This window comes from Eleginops maclovinus, chromosome 8, assembly GCF_036324505.1.
Source record: "Eleginops maclovinus isolate JMC-PN-2008 ecotype Puerto Natales chromosome 8, JC_Emac_rtc_rv5, whole genome shotgun sequence".
Classification (NCBI taxonomy): domain Eukaryota; kingdom Metazoa; phylum Chordata; class Actinopteri; order Perciformes; family Eleginopidae; genus Eleginops; species Eleginops maclovinus.
Window position 1 is genome coordinate 4280054 of NC_086356.1, and position 20808 is coordinate 4300861.

At 42.7% G+C, this 20808-nt stretch overlaps 2 protein-coding genes across 5 annotated transcripts in view; one reads left to right on the forward strand and one right to left on the reverse strand.

Moving 5' to 3' along the window:
- Positions 1-65: 65 nt before the first annotated feature.
- Positions 66-2228, reverse strand: ssna1 (Sjogren syndrome nuclear autoantigen 1). Its single transcript, XM_063889822.1, has 3 exons — positions 1906-2228; positions 1115-1314; positions 66-307 (listed from the first exon to the last, which is right to left on the reverse strand). Exons 1-3 carry the CDS (start codon positions 1955-1957, stop codon positions 215-217), a joined length of 345 nt encoding a protein of 114 aa, XP_063745892.1. The 5' UTR covers positions 1958-2228; the 3' UTR covers positions 66-214.
- A 1764-nt stretch (positions 2229-3992) lies between these two features.
- Positions 3993-20808, forward strand: part of ehmt1b (euchromatic histone-lysine N-methyltransferase 1b) — a 22949-nt gene continuing 6133 nt past the window's right edge. The window contains exons 1-18 of one of the 4 annotated variants that reach the window (XM_063890106.1): positions 3993-4044; positions 11718-11808; positions 11906-12453; positions 13502-13850; positions 13963-14114; positions 14792-14944; positions 15174-15245; positions 16145-16247; positions 16728-16865; positions 17620-17897; positions 17993-18225; positions 18434-18652; positions 18762-18844; positions 18971-19077; positions 19172-19294; positions 19819-19920; positions 20349-20453; positions 20535-20689. In XM_063890106.1, coding sequence (XP_063746176.1) covers positions 4024-4044; positions 11718-11808; positions 11906-12453; positions 13502-13850; positions 13963-14114; positions 14792-14944; positions 15174-15245; positions 16145-16247; positions 16728-16865; positions 17620-17897; positions 17993-18225; positions 18434-18652; positions 18762-18844; positions 18971-19077; positions 19172-19294; positions 19819-19920; positions 20349-20453; positions 20535-20689 — 3032 coding nt within the window. In that variant the 5' untranslated portion in view covers positions 3993-4023. Of the gene's footprint in view, positions 4045-4233; positions 4340-5010; positions 5109-8295; positions 8374-11717; positions 11809-11905; positions 12454-13501; positions 13851-13962; positions 14115-14791; positions 14945-15173; positions 15246-16144; positions 16248-16727; positions 16866-17619; positions 17898-17992; positions 18226-18433; positions 18653-18761; positions 18845-18970; positions 19078-19171; positions 19295-19818; positions 19921-20348; positions 20454-20534; positions 20690-20808 lie in introns of those variants that run through there. The other 3 variants (XM_063890107.1, XM_063890108.1, XM_063890105.1) reach the window with 3 other exon arrangements.

Below are 20808 nucleotides of genomic sequence, written 5' to 3' on the forward strand. Positions count from 1 at the left end.
CTTTGGAACAACATATCGGCTTCTCTAGTAATCTTGAGTTGGGTCAATAAGGAAGAGTCATGGGAGTGATAAGAAACACATTTATTAGAATAAGTACTACAATAAATCAACTGAATGTCTCATAAAGGGTCCAGGAATGAGTATAAACTTAAAAGTGCAGAGTCAAGTGTTGCTGTTGTGGTCCAAAAGAGAGCCTGTTGGCCTTTCCTGGCCATTAGTGGTCCTTCCTCCGGGGCTCTGTGGCTTTACTCAGGTTTCCCGTCTCCTGCTTCAGGACGCTCAGAAGAGAATGGGAGCTCTCCAAGATCTATATGTGGAAAAAAGAACCATAAATATACTGTAGATACATGACGAAGTGGGGTATATACAGTAAAAGTCATTAAGAAGGGGCCCAGCCAGAGTGCCTTGTTGTTCTTTAATAAGAGCAGCTCTGTGTGTTTGTTTGCAGTGATTAGTGGGAGTGCGCAGGGAGGTCAGTGTCAGTGAGTGGGGAGATGAAACTGCTGCACAAAGACAACAGCGTGGTGCGTCACGGAAAAAATAATACAGAAGTAAAAGACAGCATTGGGTTTATAAGCCTGTTAGAAATAAACGTGTGAAAATTGTGAGCTTTTCTATGAAAATGTTCAATTTATAATAAAAGGAAACATAGATAAGCTGAACATGTCCAAAGCTGAAAGCAGTAATTATGCGGGATTGTTGCTTTAAAACACATCATTACAGCTCTAAAACCCACAAGTGAAGCTCCACATATGAAAGTATTTCTTTCATTTCTGATATATCCAAATACATAAAGCTCTGTGAAGTAGAAAACAAAGGAACATATTTCCCCTTCAACTTCTAATGAGCAGTTTTTAAAAGACTGAGCAACATTTCTGGAAGAAAAGGGAAAACCCAAGGTAAAAATCCACCTTTTATAACTTTTTTTAGTCAATTTTTACTTATCAATTAGACATTTCATGGACATGATTAGCTAAAATAACTAATATATTTGTCCATCTTAAAAATGTGTATAGATAATGAACTCAAAACAATGTGTCCATACTTCAGTGTTGCTCAACAAAAACGTATTTAGGTCAGTCAGCACCATACAGTCTATGGTCATCACACACACCTTGGTGTACGCAGCCTGGGTCTCTGCGATGGTCTGGTCGAAGTTGGCTCGGGCGGCTAGTCTCTGAGCCAGGCTCTCGTTGACTCTACTCAGCTTCTCTGTGAGGATGCGGATGTCGTGCTGCAGCCGATCCTTCTCCTCCTCCTCCTGCTTGATCTGGCGGCTCAACTCCTCCCGCTTGGAGCACAGGTCCTCCATACCTGACGGAGACAAATATGCACAATTCTAAAATCACATGATTTATTTGTTTGTTTGTGGTGAAACAGTAGTCAGAATAATTAACTATTTTATAGCAGCAGGTTCATCAACAATATGGATTCAATGTCAACAGATGACCCCTGATTGGATTCATATTATATTACATGCAGTTCAATGCATAAACATGGAAGGTTTAATCCAATCAGAAAGTGTGTAACATGCCTGGCGTCTGGCAACACATTAGTTAAACCTGCTCCAGGTCATTCATATTACAGCTGTTAGCCCTCAGGTGCACTATTGGGCCTGCAAGAGGTCAAAGGGTGATCTCCAGGTCAAGGAGAACATAATCTGGAACCGTTAATCCAGATTGGACAGCACTATCCAGTTAATGAAGATTTAAGAACAGTTCAAGGAGAACAGAAAGCTGAACACATTTGATACAACACATTTAGTACTTTTGGACCCAAAGTGGACCCAATCCAATTTCTGCACAATGTAGCGCCAAAACTGTCACGAGCATGACACTGTTTCAATAACGGCTATCCCACAAATAAGCATTTAGAGCTCTTAGAAAGATTGAATAAGTCACTTACACTTGACCAGTTCATTGTTGTAGTTCTGCAGAGCCGCAGCCTGCTGGGTCATGTTGGATTTCAGCTGAAGTCCGCCTAACTATAAGCTTCAACCGCGGCAAGACACCGCCTCTTCTGCTAAAGTTAAACACTTATCTTATTTCTCGCGGCCAACAGGCTAGCATATGTTTCGCTTAGTTAAATGCTCCCGGGTTCACACATATACCCGCAGAGACAAAGCACCTGTCCGCAGAAAAGTGTTCATAGGCGGGTTTCCCGGACAACTGAAGTACCCGGCAGTTCAGATGCTTCTTCTTCTTCTTCTGCTTCTTCCTTAGCTACGGGTCATGGTTCTTCTTCGTGTCCTTATTTTTAGTAGCTACATGTCTAATGTGCCTCCCTAGCGCCCCCTTCTGACTATTCTGTGAATATTGTCTATTAATATAATTCCTTTAATTCTTATACTGTCTGTAGGAGCCGTTTATGTTTATGATTGGCACAAGTTGTATAAATAGAGTCACAGGTGACCAGAAAGCGAGAGCAGACTGTTCTAATCAGATGCGGCAGATGCTCACAGCTACTATCACACATCAACCTTGGTATACTCTCAATAAACAGCAAACAAAACTGCATTCAACGACCGGTATCTGTTATGTGCCCGCGTAAAGATCACTCTCACCCTTACCTGTGTAATAATAGCAACCGGAATATAGGACATTGGAACACTTGCATTGCCATTACACTGTCTATGGTAAGGTATCAGGTCATGGCACTTGTATTAGTTTATAACAGACTAGTGAGAATATCAGCCACAATCAGATCTGGATATGTATCCAAGTCAGGCATTACAATGTGTATTTTGTGAAAGTACTAAGGTATAAGCAGTGTGAAAAATAATTGTATTGTGTACATTAATTACTGATGCATTATTGTGTATCTAACTTCAATGTTGCAGCTCATCGAGGTGGGAGCATAGCTTGTTTGTGTACAGGCTACAGCATTTCCTCAGAGATTAGAATTCCTTCTGCATGAGTCAACGTTATTCTCAATTTTTCATTTCAATATTTACATTTTCATGAATGCATATATGTGCTAAACTACATTACATGTATTTGAGGTTACCTTATTAATTGCAAATAAGTGTTTGTCCATAGATGGATATACTTAAATGCCAGAGAAAATGAATGAACTATGTATAAAAATGTTTTATACAAAGATAAATTAATTCCTGTCTTGGAGAACTGAAGAAAGAGAGGAAATTAAACAGGCATCAGGCCCAAACACAGGTGAGGAGAGGTCTCCAAACATCTGGAATTAGTTATTGAGTGAAGACAGCAAAGGAGGACATCTGTTGGTGTAACACAAACATAACAATACTATCTGATGGTTGAACAAGGGTTTTTCATACACCAAGATTCCCAGTTAAGGAGAGTTTTGCGCAGTAAATCAGGCCTTTTAAGAGGAAATGATGCGTTAAAAAGCACATTTAGAAAAGTCATACTTAAAAATGTAACACTATAGACTAAGTACAGTTCATGTCAGGCTAGTTGCTTCCTCTCAGGCTTTAGTGGTGTTGCATTGTGGATTTTCCAAATACTAATATTAAAAGGAAGTTGTTGGTGTCAGTAATCTGATATTGAAATATTGTCATTACACAGTGGCAGTTCATTTTAGAGTTAGTTTAGTAGCCTCATGTCTATTACTCGAATCTCTAATAGTAACATATTATATATAGATGGATGGATAAAACAATTTAATGAAACAACATGTTTTTGTTTGAATTAAATTAAAGTTATTTAATACAGAGAAGCTTATATCTAGTACATGAACAATAATAACAATAATTACTCTAATTATTATACATTAATACATTAACATGTCTTTGTTCTATTCAACTGTGATTTATTGCATGGATAATGGGTTGTAATCTTTAAATATTTACAAGATAATTATGGCACTTTTATGTTTTTGATGTTGCTTGTTCAGCATGTTGCAATGCTATGTGATATTATCGTAACAGATATTTTACTAGAACAGGAACATGATGGACAGTCACATCGCCAGGTGTGGTATAACACCGTCTGCAAAATCGATATATGTGACGTAATCGCAAGTGGGCGGAGTTAACGTCCAGGCACCATGGCTTCGGTTGGACCCGAGGTGAGTGTGTGAGCGTAACTCTAAGGTTGTTTTACTTTTACACTGTCTCCATGGCTTTGGAAAATGCTTTGCGTCCCGGGAGCTAAAACCCCGCTTGAAAACGGGGGGAATTATTGGTGTGGAGGTGTCGTTTTGTCGTGAATTGGCCGCTGGCAACCCGCAGTCTCTTGCTTTTGTGCTGGACCGGAGGGCAACTGAATGTGCAGGAAGATGCTGAACCCGGGAACCTGAATATCCTGCCCGGGCGCGTTGTGAGCTCTGTTTCTGGATTTATCGATACATGTTCCAGCCTCAAGTCAGTGTCCTGCCTCTGTCCAGTTTTAGCGGTTCAAAATAAACTGAAAATATATATGCATGCGTTTTTAGCCGACGTTATTCGTGGCTTTAGCTGTATCGTCTTTCACCGGCTCACTTGATGCTAATGTGTACACTGATGTTTAGCTAGATGCTAGCCACCGCGCTAGTTAGCAGACTGTGCACACTTTCTCACATCCACACAAAAACTGATAATTGGGTTTAACATGTTTTCTTAAGCGATAGAGGGTAGTCACAGTGTAGTTTGCACACAACAGGTATAAATGCTCGTCTGATAATGTTATCCCCGGTTATGCTTGGCAGTCTGTTAGCTACATGATAATTGATGCAGTCAAATGAACCCTGGCAGTGCTGCCTCCCACTGTAAACATATGGCGCCAGGTTTTAAACCTGCTGTGAGGCTTTTTGTGTAATTATTTTTCCACATCACACTTTTACAAGACACTTCTCTTATGGTTGCCTTTGTTAGCTAGCTCCTGGCTTATAGTCGGTGTAAAGCAGTCTAGGGCTGGCTGTAACACGTTGAATTGTTGTTTATATTAAGGCTTCAACAGTAACGATGAAATAATGTACTTATTGCTCGGTTACAAAACCACACAAGTGTATCACTGCTACAGTCTTTGTGTCTTTTTTCCGAGAGATAAGATGCAGGTTTGTTCAGCAGAGGTCGCTGGAGCAGCGTTCAGATGTCTCCTCAAAAGAGAAGGCAGTATGTTGAGGTGTAGTGAAGGAAGGTGCGGGACACTGAGGTATGCAGCCACTTCCGTTTGCACTCATAACTTGTGTGTGATATTTTGAGGCATTTGAAACTTACATCAATGGGTTGCATGGCATAAGGGTCAGTTTCCTCAAATTACCAAATATGTTCTTCATGCGTCTATGGTTTCATCTTAGCCCCGTGTTCATTTTTGTTATACTTTGATGTATGTAGATATCTGTCTGTTAAAATTATGCCTCCTTCCAAATACAATAGAGGACAGGGAATTGAAATGGTGTCAAAGCCACGATATGGACAAATGCAGTATCCAAAGGGCAGGAAGCATAGGCTAAATATGTGTTAAAATACCAACTTAGACAAAGTAGTGTAGGGCTGTGACGTTTCAGTTTTTCAAATGCTCAACTAAATGAATTATTGTTTAATTGAAATGTTTCCATAGTTTACAAGACAATGCAAATAACTGTTACACATGCAGACCTAACAGCAAGGTATATGCCTCTTACCCAATATGTACCCTCATCTTTGAGCAGTGTGCATCACTTTATTGCTTCCCCTTTTCTTTTTATAGTAGAATTATGTGCAAGCAAGTTCTTTCACATTAAATATACAGTGCCACTTGTCTTAACAATACCACAAATGACCCTATCTGAACTAAAAAAAGGATTTAGATTTCAGCTTGAAGTAAGGAATTGTTAACTGCATGGCTCTTGTGTAGTTTTGCACAACATCAGACAGGTGTTTCTGATTTCCTGGTCCCTCAGTGTCCAGGAACTCGGGAAGAAAACACATCAGGAAAGAGGCTTGGTTGAATTTGGCTCCTTTTTTATAAGGATTTGTTTTGGCAAAAATCTGGTGACATGATACGTATCCACATACAATTCTAGATATTACCATTCTTTAAGGAAGGCAATATTTTCACCTTATGCATTTTAAAACGACAGTAAGTTGGATTTTAATGTAAAGATCGTTATCGTCACGGCTGACATCATTTCCTCTTGCATCTCCCAAGAATTGTGTGGGTATAATGGTGCTGGCTGACAGATGACTATGTTGCAAGCTAAGAACTATCACAAACATTTTCTGATCATTTCTTAGAATAGATATGTAGGAGACCTCTTTATGAAGAGATGAGCATCAGGTATAATTGATATAAATTGCAGTTTGTTCGATCACAAGAGGTAAAGGGGCAAATTCAATTGCTTTGATGGCCGAAAACATTTGTTTTTTTACTGGTTTCATTCTTTTGGGACCTTAAACCCTCATGAAAACTCTACATACAGTGGCTGTTAGCTTAAGATAAGAATGGTGATAACACAGCCAAGAAGTCAACTCCACAAATCATGGGTTTAAGGGACAGGCTTTGTGTTTTAGGACGACTCTGGCGGGTTGCCATTATCTTGATAGACAGTTGTGTGTTTGCCTAGGTATAGAAAAACGGTATGTTCGTTGTGCATGCTCCATAACCTTCAGAGCCGAGATCCACTTCAAACAACTATGTATGTTTGTGTTACACTTTGAGTAAATGTGCCCACCAAAAGGTTGCCAAACACCAGGAACAAAACAAGTACTAAACAGTATATCTATCATGTTCATTCAAATGTGGGAAAGCAAAATTGTGATCGCTAGAAGATTGCCATGGTCATTAGGAATCATCCTCTGGGGACATTAAATATTTCCACCAAATTCTATCGCAATCCATCCAATAGTTGTCCAGATATTTCACTCCAGATGAAAGATGTTAACCTCATTGTTTACCAAAATCGGTTGGCTTTATCCTCTGTGCAACATGAAGGTCTTTAGCAAATATCATGGCAATCAATCCATTAGTTTAGATATTTCCATCAGGACCTACTGCTAGTTGAACATTGCTATTCCCAGTGCCAAGGCTACAGACAAGGCCTCACATCAGTCTGTCATGTTTTCAGTACTGAAAACAAAGAAAGCATAACTGATGCTTATCTCTGTTACAATGCATACACATTGAGGCTAAAATAAGCACAGTGCTTTAAGTTCCCTGAGTTTCATATTTTGTTATTGCAAGCTCAAGGGTTGTATGGTGCATAAGTTAAAGCTTTACCGTCAGCAATAAGCTGTTGTTTTGTTTTCCTTATGGGTGGCCTCCTTTTGTGTCTTGTGTGTCCTCCTACCTCTCTTTAATTCACAGTATCTGGTTCCTTTATTGTAACTCTGCCATGGTCAGGGGGGAAGAACTTATTTCCCATAGTTGTGCATTGATCCCTTAAAGTTGATTAACCTGTATGCCAGGACAAGGTTGTTGTGAAACAGGAGAAGCAGCCGACATCTTTACATCTACATTCCAATGTGGCGCTAACGTCCCCTGGGAAAGAGACACCGCCGTTGGCAAAGTTACTTTTCTATTTATCCATGCATTGTTTTAAAAGGCATCAATGTGCTTTTTCTCTTTTCATTGGATTTTGTTAGACAAACCAAGTCATAAGAAGATTCATTTTGGAACTTTCCCCAGGGGTTTTTCCTCAAAGGCAGCTCATTCGGTTACTTAATTTTCTGTGAATTCGATATCTTTTTCATGGCATGGCGGCGTCTGGTTTTGCTGCTTCACTGGCCTCAGAGGAGACAAAAGACTCTCTTGTTCGTGTTCGTATGTGGCCTGATGTCCAAGATTGAAAATGTTTGGCTTTATCAGGCTCCTCACTGACATCCGGTTTGTTTCTTGGGCCTTTACTCTTAATACCTCTACTGTTTGTCCCCTCCTTCTCCTGTTGTTGCTCCTCAAGAGGTTATGCATACCAACACTCGCTGTTCAAAGCCCTTTCCCCTCAAAAACATATTCATTGAAATACAATTCCATGGTTTACAAAGCAGGAACAAAATGGTAAAAGGATCCTGGCTTCAAAAATGGTAATTGACACAAAAAGAAGCATGTTTGAGATACACACATTAGCGTTGTATTTCAATACTTCGCCAGTGTAAGTGATATTATATGGATAGTATCTGTACGGCGTGTCCCTTCCAGTGTGATTTCCTCAGTGTCTCTGTGGCCTTCTAGTTGAGAGAAATGGAGTGGTGTTACAGGGAACGCTGACTGAGCATGCTCTGTGGAGACCCTCTGAAGAGGAGGACCGACAGAGGGAGCCACCAGGTCACATGACCGGCGAGGTGAATGTGCATGCGGGGAAAGAAAAAGGAAAAGAGGAGCAATCTGTTCGACACATTGCCGCTCTCCCCCTTCCCTCTCTCTCGCACACACTCTCCCTCACCCACACCCTCTCTCTGACGCCTTCTTCTTCTCAATGGAGGCCATGAGAAGAAAGCAGGTATGATGCTTCCTGAAGGCACTAGGGAAAGACATGTTAGCTTTATATTCTTAAGCTTTGAACAGTGTAAGGAGAGCATGGTCTTGTTTCACAGCTCCATTTAGCCCTCTTTTAAACAAAAGTTGCAGTTCTGTTCAGGTCTCTCTGCCTTCACGTTGAGATGGTTTTAAGATGCGCTTCTCTAAATAGTTGCAGCTTCATTATCAGAAACTGATTGCTCTTGATTCCTTAAGTCAAGGACTCAATCCCGAGAAGCTGTGTTTTCTGTTTTGGTGGCGGTGCTGCTGCATCAAAGAGAGATTTGAGCGTGGCCTGATGGATCTTGTTGTGTGAGAAAGCTCCTCATTTAATAGCACAGCTGTTTTTAGAGCAATCACAGCATGGGTGATGTAACTCGGTACATTACAGTGAACGTCTGAAGGTCTTGAAACTATCCTGAGAGTTGAATTCGTTGTCATGTCATTGCTTTTATCCCCCATGGCCCGTACACAATGAACTCCCAGGGACCTGGATGTGTTGTGCATCTTCTGCTCTGTGATCAGGAATATACCGGAACATAAAGGCTGCAGTGCCTGCTTACCAAGCCAAGGGATGCATGTTAGGCTGCAGCTTCAATGTTTGCCGGCTTCAATCTTCTGGGCAGCTTTCTGTCTGAGGGCCAGAGCTTGCATGTCTTGGATCAGTCAGTTTTCACAAGTATTCCTGGACTTAATTCAAGATTGCATGCAAAATGGACTCAAAGAGACATATTTTAGGACTTGTTTGCCTTTTATTGAGAAAGTGGACAGTGAAGGGGGGAAAGGAAATGATGTGGGAGAGGATTGAGGACGCTCTGACCACCATGCATTGGCACTTTAGGGTAAAGGATATGCAAAACCAAGATGTTTCAGCCACATTTCTTTAGAACAATGGTCAGAAATGTTTAAGTTTGTGGAGAAAAGAGAGTTAACAGATGGGAAAAATAAGAAATCATGTGTGCCTGCCAAAATGAAGACTACCAGTCTGTTTTCTCTCTTGTAAGATCACCTCTTTAGGCCTGAGAACGGGAGAATCACTCTTTTGTCAAATAGCTCGCATCCCAAAGACAAGGTTTTGTATGCTTCATTTTACAAGCTCACACGACAAACATGTGGCCATCACTGCTTCAGAATGCGAGAATCCTGTGTTGGCTTTGTGAAATGCAGTTGTGTATTTCTTTTAATCATTGCATCTCAGCTGGGTGTTGCCACCTTGTGCGTGTCTTTGGCAGTGTAACAGCGCGTTGTGTAATGTGCTTGTGTTTACGTGGCCCTGACTTGTTTTCAGGCCTCCTGAAGTAGATTTAGGATCAGTGCAAACATCCAGGCCTCGCCACTTAAACAGGAGGAACTGACTCATTTGAATATTTTCTAGCATTCAGGAGCTAAGTCATTACTAAGCTTATTTGTTTAAAATACAAAAGGTCCAATCTGGATTGCAAACTCTGAACCATTGGGCCTTTATTTCTCAGCCATACTTGAAGCTTTTGGCTTTTTAAAACATTTTTTTTAATGTGCTACCTAAGGTTTCTTATCAGCACAGAGCATTGGCTTCACATTCAGAGCTTCATTCAGCAGCTTCCTGAATCCACGAGCCTCCAGACCCTAACATTCCCCATCTAGTGGAAAAAAGCTGCAATGGCCGCGTTGTGTCAGTAAACAATCTGGTTTGCGAAATGGCGGAGAGATCTGCAGACAGGCTTCTCTGTCTCCCCTCCCCCCTCTCCTTTCTGTTTCCACTGTGCAAGTTCCACTTTCCACCACTAGGGGGAGGGATGAGGCTGGTGTGGTGTTTTTTTGTGAGTGGCTCTCCTTAATCCATGGAAAACAGGAACTTAAGGATTCATCTTCTCTCCACCCTGACATGTCCTCATCCCTCAGATCATGTCCCAGACTAGATGTTCTTTGGGAGACACTGCTCAGATTTTGTGCTCCTGGCCTGAGCTTGTTGTTAAAGGACGAGGGGCATGATCGGGTTCGGCTCAGGAGCATATGTTTGGGAAACCTGTCCTGATGGCACATTCTGTCGGGCTTGGGGTCTCGGTTGTCTGCAGGTTCCAGGACACACGGCGTGTCAGAGCCCTTGGAGGGGAAAACAGACAGAGCTTTTCGGTGCTCTCTGTCTGCTGCAGGCCTTGTGATTGGCTTACTTTGGGGAGAATATGTTTTCTCTGCTTTCTTCTGACAATCAGATTCAGCATCTGCTCTTACTCGTCACTAGATTTGACCCCAGCGCCCAGCAGAGCGTGTCTCTATGTCTACCTTTAGTCTGTTTGGTATGAGCCTCACATAGGGGTCGAGGAGACTGTAAACTATCTGGCTCTGTTCTAAATGAATGCTTCTCCAAATGACCCTTCATTTTGATATCTGATCTAAATACTTGCCCAAGTGTGAAGACAAACAGGGTGACTTTGACAAGTTAGACCCAAAGAGGCAAAGTGTAGATTCATGATGGTTTTCACTGAGGCCTCTTTTGTGTCCTCTGGGCCCATTTATCCCAGAGCGAGCACGAGGCTGACGCTCTGCTCAGGAGGAGTAGAGAGTTTAGCATTTCCTGGTGCTGCCTCTTCAACTGCTTCCTCCTGCGAGTAGTAAAAATGGTCTGTGGGCGGCTGAGAATACCTTTGAAGCCTCAGCTTTGTATCCACTGGTTGGCTGGGACATAGAAAGAGAGAAGAAGACAATAAAAGAGCGCGGGGGTTGCCTGCATTCTCTTGACTTCTCTATAGTCTTTGATTCTGACAAAGCACATCAGTGAAAAGAGGACTTTGCTCAGAATCCATTGCACAAACGGGACTGTTTTATTCAGATGCTCATGCTTGGAGTTTTGCTTTACAGATCAGAAATGGGGCAATTACTTAGTTAATCATTGGATTGAAAATAAATCAAAAGCAGTTTTAATAATCATGGAGAAATGCTAAACATTTAGCTGCTTTCTAACAAATGTGTACAATTGACAGCTCTGACAGTTATTTTTATTTACAGCCCACATGTCTACTGTTTTTTCTAAAAGTAAATGTATCATTCAATTAATTTCCTGTTTAAATGCCTACGAAACAGATAATCCTTGCAGTGATTGTTTGGTATTTTTTCTCGGTCTATGACATTTTCCCTGATTTACTGTCCATAGATTGAGACATTTATGCTCATAAATAGACTATCGTTGGGCCGATGTTTTAAAGAGCTGACCCTGGGCTTTAGTAACTTGTGATGGGACTGTTTTTAGACTTACGGATTAATTGCAAAAGATTTATTGACAATGACGATAAGTTAACATTGTTTTGGAGCTCTACATTTCCCTTGACGTCTTTATTTTTCTCCCTGCAGCCCGCTGGTCTAGCCAAGGGCAGCCTGGAGAAGGGTGCATCCACGAAGAAAGAGGAATTGGATGCAGCGAGCAACGGAGAAGGAAAACCAGGTATTATTCAAATGAAACCTAATAGCACTTAATTTATTGGAATGATGTGTTTACATTGTGATTTACATCTTTCTTTGGTTTGTTTTTTCTCCTATAGATAGAGAGAAAGAAGTAGCAGCCAGACTGGCCGCTACCCCTCCAGCAGAGACGATGCTAAATGGGACCGAAAGTGACGACACAAGGCACAAGAGCCCGACACACGGCTCTGCATTCAACAACAAGACTTTACCGCTGGTCAATGAAAATGGCACGTTAGATACGGAGCCACCGCACGGTTCTGTTACCGGAAGCAACGGATTCATTCTCACTAAGCAGCAGCAGCAGCAGCAGCAGCAGCAGCAGCAGCAGGAAGGCGGCTCTTCAGCGACGTTGGGTTTAGGGGTTTCCCCCCACAGGACTAACTGGCTGCCTTCGGGCTCGCCGACAGGGGGACACAGGGCCAAATCTCCCCCAGCCTTGGCGTCTGGGTGCGCACAGACTTCAGGTGCACTAAGGACTGACCCCAGTACAGGGACTACGTCGGGATGGGAGACACCAGACACTAAAAACGGCACAGCCTCGTCCCCGGCCCCGGCTCCAGCACCCGTCACCATACACAGAGCGCGCAAGACCATGTCCAGGCCCGCTGTCAGCCCGGCACAAAAGGTACACCCTTATTTGTTGTAGTTGAGATTGTTTCAATTTCATTTACAAACTAGTGTGGGTTCAGTACATACCACATATCCTGATCCCCGTTACATTTTAAAATTGGTAGTCTGAAGCACTTTTATTTTCACAAACTTGCCAATTTAAAAGTTAATTGTTCACAAAAAACCTGTTATTTCTTTGGATCTCACAACAGATTAAACAGTAGTGCTTGAAACTACTTTGACTTAGTGTGTAGGATTACTGCTTTCGTAGCAATATCTTGATTCCAAATATGTTTGGAACGGCTTCAGAATCTTAGAAGTTAAGAGTGGCGATACTTAATGCTCTCCCCGATCCCTGTTGGAATTTTTAGCGATGAATAAGAATATGTTTAACATTGTAAGCATATATTAAGTCACGAAAGAATATGAGGAAAAGTGTACATTACAGGTAGATGATCATGTCCTCTGTGGGCAGAACAACAGCCTTTAGGAACCTGGCCGGATTTGCTCCCATTTGGTCTCTCGAGCATTATTGAGCTAACACTGATGTTGACAATGAAGGTTTTCAGTAGGTGTCGTTGTTAATATCATGGCTCTGTGCAAACCAACTGAAGTTCTCCCACCTTACTGAGAAAACCTTTTCTGTATAGAGCTGACTTGTTGAAACGGAAAAGGACATTCTGTGAAAGATTTGCCACACATTTTGAGCTCACAACATAATTGTCTCCTGTAGCTTTAAGAGTCCCTTAAACAGGAAGTGCCCAAACCACCTCAACCACAGATCAAAAGTAGGCAAATGTTTGTTAACGACCCAACATGTTGCAATTCAGATAAAACACACCTATTTAAAAGATACAGTACTTCCTGAGCTGTGCTTGTTGCAGGAGGACCTTTTTAAGTGTGACATATCCATGTGAAATGGAAGTGAATCGATTCCGTTTTTAAAATATACTAATCAGTTCTGTGGTGTCAATTGGTCAGAAACGAGCATACAAGCTTAGACACAAGTGATTCCCTCCGCAACACACCGATCATGCATGCTTGTGGTTCTTGTTGCCTTACAGCTTCTTAACAGGGAATTAAGAGAAGCTAAGACGGCCAAAATGGAGACAGAAGTTTCCCCTGCTGCTCAGCAACCCTCGCAGCAGTCCTCCGTGCAGAACCATCTACCTCAGAGTCCAGCGGAAACACCAGCTTCAGCACAAACTGCTCCATCAGCTTCACCAGCACCTCCTGCAACACCTCCAGCTGCTGCTGCTCTTTCGGCTCTTGAGACTCCTGAAGATTCCCCGGCTCCTGCAGCTCCTTCAGCTCCCGAGACTCCTGAAGATCCTCCGTCTCCCGCCAATCCTGAAGCTCCTACTCCACCTGCTGCTCCCGAGGCTCGCCAAGCTCCAGCCAAGCTCAACCTAGGTCAGACAGACTGCAATAACACACGACAATAACTCTTCCCTGGAGCTACTCAGCGGCCCATCTGCTGACAGTTGTGCTGTAAATGTGTACGTGTGTTCCCTCCTTGCTGTAGGTCCTTTCTCAGGAGGCTTGTCGTCGCGTAGGAAGAAGAGGAGGATGGGAATGTACAGTCTGGTTCCCAAGAAGAAAACCAAAGTCCTGAAGCAGAGAACTATGCTTGAAATGTTTAAGGGAATACAACAGTCCAACAAGAGCAACCTGCAGGTCTGTGCTCCAGACATTCATCGTAGCACACAGAAATAAACACAGCATTTAAGTGTATCTTTGTTCATTAACACCTTATTTTACAGCACATTCTACTTTGGAATGCTTTCTGAACTAGGGCAGTTGTTAAAGTGTCATTAAAGATGAATTTGCCATTTAGGTTTTTAGTTTAGTATTTAAATCTTTGATTGGTCTTAAAAATGTCATACGATATTGAAAAATGTCAATGCCAGTTTCTCTAAAATCCAAGGTGATGTCTTTATATGTCCGTTGTTTTCAGACTAAAGCCCACAGATATTTATTTTAATTAATTATATATAAAACCTCTAACTTTAAGAGGCTATAAACAGCATTTTCTGACATTTTGAATTAATAATATATTGGCAAAATAGTTGGTAATTATTTTTGTTTTGATGGACTGAGTATCATTAAAATGCTTTCCGGTCCTAGTGAGATTTGAGATCTGGCATTGTGTAATCCAAGGAAGCCCCAAACATAAAAAACAAAATGTATTATTCCTAAAAATCTGTTTTTATTGAACAGAAAAAGCTAAAGTAAAGACAAGCGGCGGTACAGAAACTGTAACACTTATCATTCATTATTTTAATATTCTGACCGAACTGAAGTTTGACAACCATTTGGTTATGATCCTCATGTAGTCCTCTCCTGTCTCTCAGAGTAAAGAGGTTTCCAACATAAACGGGGAGAAGGTGGAAAATGCATCTGAGGAGGAAGAGTCCGAGGAGGTGGAGTCTGAGGAAGAGGAGCGGCATCAGCCAGCAGGAGAAGCTGCCGGAGCGGCACAGGACGAAACATCCGAACCCTCTCAGGTTGGAGCAGAAACATGTCTTTTATCCTGACATTGCATATGCATAAGTGCATCATTTATAAAAGAAAGTGTAGAAATTGTTCAGAAAGTAACACAAGCAATTCCAAACCATACATACATTTACCAGTGTTTCCATCTCCCCAAATGTATAACTTATGTACAAGGGTGAAAGCCTGTTTGCACATGCTCCGCGTTAAGGTGACGAACTCTGTCTTGTTTTTGTGGTGAAGGGAGGAGACGAGCAGGAATCTGACGAGTCTGCAGAAGAAGATGGAGAGGAGGAGGGCACCGAGTCCGACCTGGTAAGAGCAAACATAGAGTAAAGTGATGGTGTATTTCAGCAGGGAGGACTGGAAGTTAGCATCAGGGCAGCCTTGACAAAACGAATGGGATTTCAGAGTATTGCAGAAAATGAGATCTGACATTTCTTGTACTTGCATGTTTTGTTCTAACAGATATTCTCCAAATATTCTCACCACGTTTACGACAGTTGAAACGTTAATGCATCCCTAGAAGTAAAATCATACATTATGGTCGTATAACTGAACGCCACATGCCAAGCTAAGCTAAAGCCAGACAAGTTCAAACAATCGTTCACTTCCAGATGAGACAAGTGGAAGTGAAATACTGACTCATTTGTGGGTTTGAGGACTCGCTCCTGCATCACTCAATGTCTAAACCTTCTTCTCACATCAACATTTATATAGTGGTGCAGAGATAAGGCAGTATTTATGCGCTTAAGTTCGGTTGTCTTCAAGTCAATGGGTTTTTCAACCTTTTCTTGGTCAAATGCCTGAAGTATGACATCAAATAGAGGGAAAAGGCTTTTATTTCATGCAAAATCTCCTTTAAAGTTGGAAACTTAGTGGTGATGTGAAGTCATACATCTGTGGTATGCGTTGTCTAAAGAATTAGCTTATTGCTTTTGCATTTACGCTTCACAAATCAGTAAAGGGATGTTCATTTGTGAGGATTATGTTGCTGAAATACATTTTAAAGTATCATCAAAAAGCTTGGCCAGAAAGCTCATTTTCTGCAATGAATCTGCAAATCCCAGGAAAATTCCATTGAATTTGGCATGAGGAAACCAGGGTGATGTTTATACCTGGGCTGGCATACAGCAATAGGTCATCTTTGAAGTACTGTGTAACGGAAGACACCGTTTAATTTTGGTAATCATCTCTGTATCCGTCCGTCTCAGAGCACAGAGTCCAGTCTGAAGAAGAAGTTGAAAAAGAAGTTAAAGAGAGACGCTGCGTGGCTCAGGCCGTCCAGGAAACGGAAGAGGAGGATAAAGGCCAAAGGTGATCACCTCTCACACTCTCCTATGTTTAGCATACATTCACACACGCTGTCTAACATCGTTCGAACTGAGGCAGCAGACCGTACCTGTGTGTATGTTTAGTGAGGAGTTAGCAATGATGGCAACAAGGCAGCACAATTTGCCCTTAATGACCGTAGAGGAAAATGAAAGGTCCTTGAGAATAGAGTCCTAAATGAGCACAAACAATATTAGGCTGATGGATCCAGTTGTATGTGAGATTAGCTGCAGACAGAGATCACACACACACACACACACACACACACACACACACACACACGCACACATGCACACACGCACATGCACACATGCACCAGCTCAAGATCTCCATGGCTTAGGTTATAACAATAGAAGTAAAAATAGAAACGATACAACAGCGCTTTTGGCTCTGTTGCTTAAGACTGCATGAATGTGATCTCAAACACCGAAGCACTTCCTGACTGATCTCTTGTCGATCACTCAGAACTAGAGGCGGTGGATCAGCCTCAAGCCTCCGCTCCGGCTCAGACAGACGATGCGAAGGAGCGCACTCAGATTTACCCACCTGACTCCGTCACCCTCCAGCAGCCCCGGGAGGCAGCGACTTCCTCTCCGAACAAAGGTGAGCTCAGAAGATTTAAGGAAACTGTCTTAAGTGGTTTAGGGTGATCCATCACATCTTGTACCCACCAGTCACACGTTGGGTATTTCCTTTTGTATGCTGTGATCAATGGAAGTAGAAATGATTGGTGTGGTTCCACCGCTAACCACACCTGTTTTAATGGATCAACCAGGTAGAATATTTGATTACTATGTTAGCTTCATGGATCATAGCTTCATGTGTGCGCCAGAAAACTGAGAGACACCGACTGACTGCTACGCCTTACAGATCATGCTCATACTCTTATGAGATATGCCTTTGTTTTCCTCCAGAAGTCTCTGCACCCTCACTGCAGCTGATTTATTGTTCATTATTCCAGTCACTAGAGCTTCAGTTCTTCTTTGGTACCATACAAAAGCGTATTTGATGCAACACATGTCTTTAAGTACTTGCTTGTGGAATCTCTGGTCTGATTTGTGATCTTGATTTCGTATCCTGTGATCTGATTAGATCTCACTGCTATGACTGTGTCTCTAAGTTAGTAACTTGTGATCTTGTGCAGATGATCAGACAACACACAGCAAGATTTTGACTTCCTTGGTCGTGTTTTTAAATATCCAATTAAAGCCAAAATACAACAGAAATATTTATACAAACACAAGATTCATAGTCAAAATGTGCACATTGTACTAAAATATAAAACAACTATATTGCAATAAACATATATGTCTAAATATTGAGGTACATGAAGGTAAAGTCAGACATTTCTTTGCAGAAGCTTCAGGGTCCACGATGGAGGAGGCTCAGGAGCTCCCTCTCTGCAGCTGCCGCATGGAGACGCCCAAGAGTCGAGAGATCCTCACGCTGGCCGACAGGAAGTGCATGGCCACGGAGAGCGTGGACGGACAGCTGACCCGCTGCCAGGGCGCCATTCTGAAACACGAAATGATGCGCCCCTCCAACTCCGTGCAGCTGCTGGTGCTGTGCGAGGATCACCGCAACGGCATGGTGAAGCACCAGTGCTGCCCCGGCTGTGGCTTCTTCTGCAGGGCTGTGAGTATACACACACACACTCACACACACACTGATGGAAGTAAGTGGATAACCTAAGGGGTTTTTTTTTTTACGTTGTACATCTCACCTTGCAGGGGACCTTCATGGAGTGCCAACCGGACCTCAGCATCTCTCACCGTTTCCACAGCGCCTGCGCCTCCGTGCTGAAAGGTCAAAGCTTCTGTCCACACTGCGGAGAGGAGGCCAGCAAGGCCAAGGAGGTGACCATTGCCAAGGCCGACACCACCTCCACCGTCCCCCCGGTGCTAACACAGGGACCTGCCACACCCGGGGCCCCCGAGGGCCGAGCAGACACCACCACTGGCAGGTAAAGACACTTCCTTTAATCCTTATTTGTTGATACTAAGCACTTCCAAAGCAACAGTTTCATTGTGTTCAAAAAACTGCTGCGTGATAACTTATAATAAATAAATATATTTCATAGAGAAAAAGACTTGCTCAATCAACCAGATGAATAACGTTATATTTAAATTAGTTAATTATCAACAAGAAGTAATTAATTTCCTCTCCTCCAGCTCCTCTCGTCTGGCTGCGGGGGTTGAAGTCAGTGGGCGTGCTGACAGCTCGCTGCCTGCTCGTTTCTCACATGGACTCGACTCCTCTGCTGTTCCCGGCTCATCCCGGGGCGCAGCGCTGCAGGCAGGGACTGGAACCATGCTGCCCCCTACAGTCCACCAGGGGGCGACCTCCAGAGAGAGTATGGAGAGCATCCTGGTGGCTCTCGACACCGAGAAGTAAGCTCCACCTCCAGAGAGTCCTCCTGTGTTATCCGAATGATTAGAAGCCTGCGAGCTAAACATGGAGGAACGCTCACTTGTTTTTTCTTCTGCGTCTTTCACTCAGGCCGAAGAAGCTGCGTTTTCACCCCAAACAACTTTACCTCTCAGCCAAACAGGGGGAACTCAAGAAGGTGGTGCATATGTTGGGTATGTTAACCCCGCCTGCTCCTCATCAGTCTTCTTTTGGTCTTGTGATTCTTTTAAATGCATCTGATGTTTGTTTCCATCCATATCCTTTTGATGAAGTGTTTTCCTTCTCCATTGACCTTCCAGTGGACGGTATCGACCCAAACTTTAAGATGGAGTCTCATAACAAGCGCACCCCGCTCCACGCTGCAGCGGAGGGAGGATTCAAAGACATCTGCCACATGCTCGTACAGGTTAGACTCTCCTACTGATAATCGTTCATCCCTGCCATGCACTGACTGCTGTGAGCCTTAATGTCACGTTTTCATATGAAACCTGTCACTTCAGGCCGGAGCAAACCTGGACATGTGTGATGAAGATCAGCGGACGCCGCTGATGGAGGCCTGTGAGAACAACTTCATGGAGGTGGTGCAGTACCTGCTGAGAGCCGGAGCCAGCGCCACACACAAGGTACACCTGCAGCTACTTTTCTCCTTGGTGTATTTGACCTTCGGATGGTTTTGGCAGCTGTTGGACTGGTGCTCTTTATAAATCATGTACAAATAAACCACAATTCAAAAAACATACCTACTTCAAGATTTGTAAGTGGTTTCTTTCTAAATAGATTAATCCTTCTATCATATTCGTATACCAACGGCGACCAAGGGCCTTTTCCGTTAGGGCCCCCACCTCCCTGAGGATATGAAGATTCTTATTCAGTGGGTTATTCACAGGCTTTGAGGACTGAATATCCTCATAAACCCAATTATATAAAAAGCTATCTGAATTTAAATTGGTAAATGTTTTTTATTTGAATTACATAAAACTAATGTTCATTTCATTGTACTTTTTCTCATATGCATCACATCTGCTCATTGTCTTAAACTGTCCTATCATCGATTGCCATTGTTACCATGTAAAGCAGATCATTGATAATATCATTTATGGAAATGTCTCTTGAGAAACTCAATAATTGTCTCCTCTGCTGCTCTCAGGATGTTGAAGGGTTCACGTGTCTCCACCTAGCGGCAAAGTCTGGTCATTACGACATCGTGGAGTACCTTCTCAACACCGGAATGATCAACATCAACTGCCAGGTTGGTACCGTTTCATATTTCCCTGTTCTTGACCCTCTCAAGATTTTTCCTTTTTTTTGGGGGGGGTGATGATGTAAGAAAATAAGCCAACACACTTTCTATGTTTTTTATTCATCAACCTCAAAAGAAACTTCAATTGAAAAAATACAAAGTTATCAGAAATGTTTGAATAAAATAAGGTTAAACCGTCTTCCGATCTCTCCGGTGAAAATCAAATGCATTTAGTATGTGGAGACTTTTGAAAACTTCAGTACAGTATTCTTTATGTAACTGAAGCTTCCTTTAAACGCACTTTTATGCGAATACACCAGATTTTGACAGCTGTTGAACTTGTGCACAGCTCAGAAAAAAGGACTCTGCTGTAGTCCTGTAGGTTCAGCTGATCAGTGATCAACCGGCTGAGCTTAAAGGTCTTTTCCCCCCCTCAGGATGATGGAGGTTGGACAGCCATGATCTGGGCGACGGAGTATAAGCACGTGGACCAGGTGAAGCTGCTGCTGTGCAAAGGAGCCGACATCAGCATCAGGGACAAGGTTCGCTAACGACCTCTGCGTGTCACATGCTTTAGAGGACAAAGAATATGATCTAACGGTGTTCATGTTTATTTTATCTAGGAGGAGAACATCTGCCTGCACTGGGCGGCGTTCTCCGGCAGCGTGGAGATCGCCGACCTGCTCCTGAAAGCCCGCTGTGACCTGCAGGTCGTCAACATCCACGGAGACTCTCCTCTGCACATCGCCGCTCGGGAGAACCGCTTAGAATGTGTCACGTGAGTTACTCCCTCCAGAAATTAAAATCAAAGTTAGGTTTTACTAGTAGTTTAAAACAAGAGGACTGCCTCAAACATCAGAATATCAGAATTTTGCTGGTGAGTTTGAGGAAAAGCTT

Coding starts and splice junctions, on each gene's coding strand:
- ssna1 (XM_063889822.1), bottom strand. CDS start 1,957: ATGACCCAGCAGGCTGCGGCTCTGCAGAACTACAACAATGAACTGGTC. Junction 1,315..1,905: donor CAACAATGAACTGGTCAAGT/GTAAGTGACTTA, acceptor TGTCTCCGTCAG/GTATGGAGGACCTGTGCTCC. Junction 308..1,114: donor CCCAGGCTGCGTACACCAAG/GTGTGTGTGATG, acceptor TTCCACATATAG/ATCTTGGAGAGCTCCCATTC.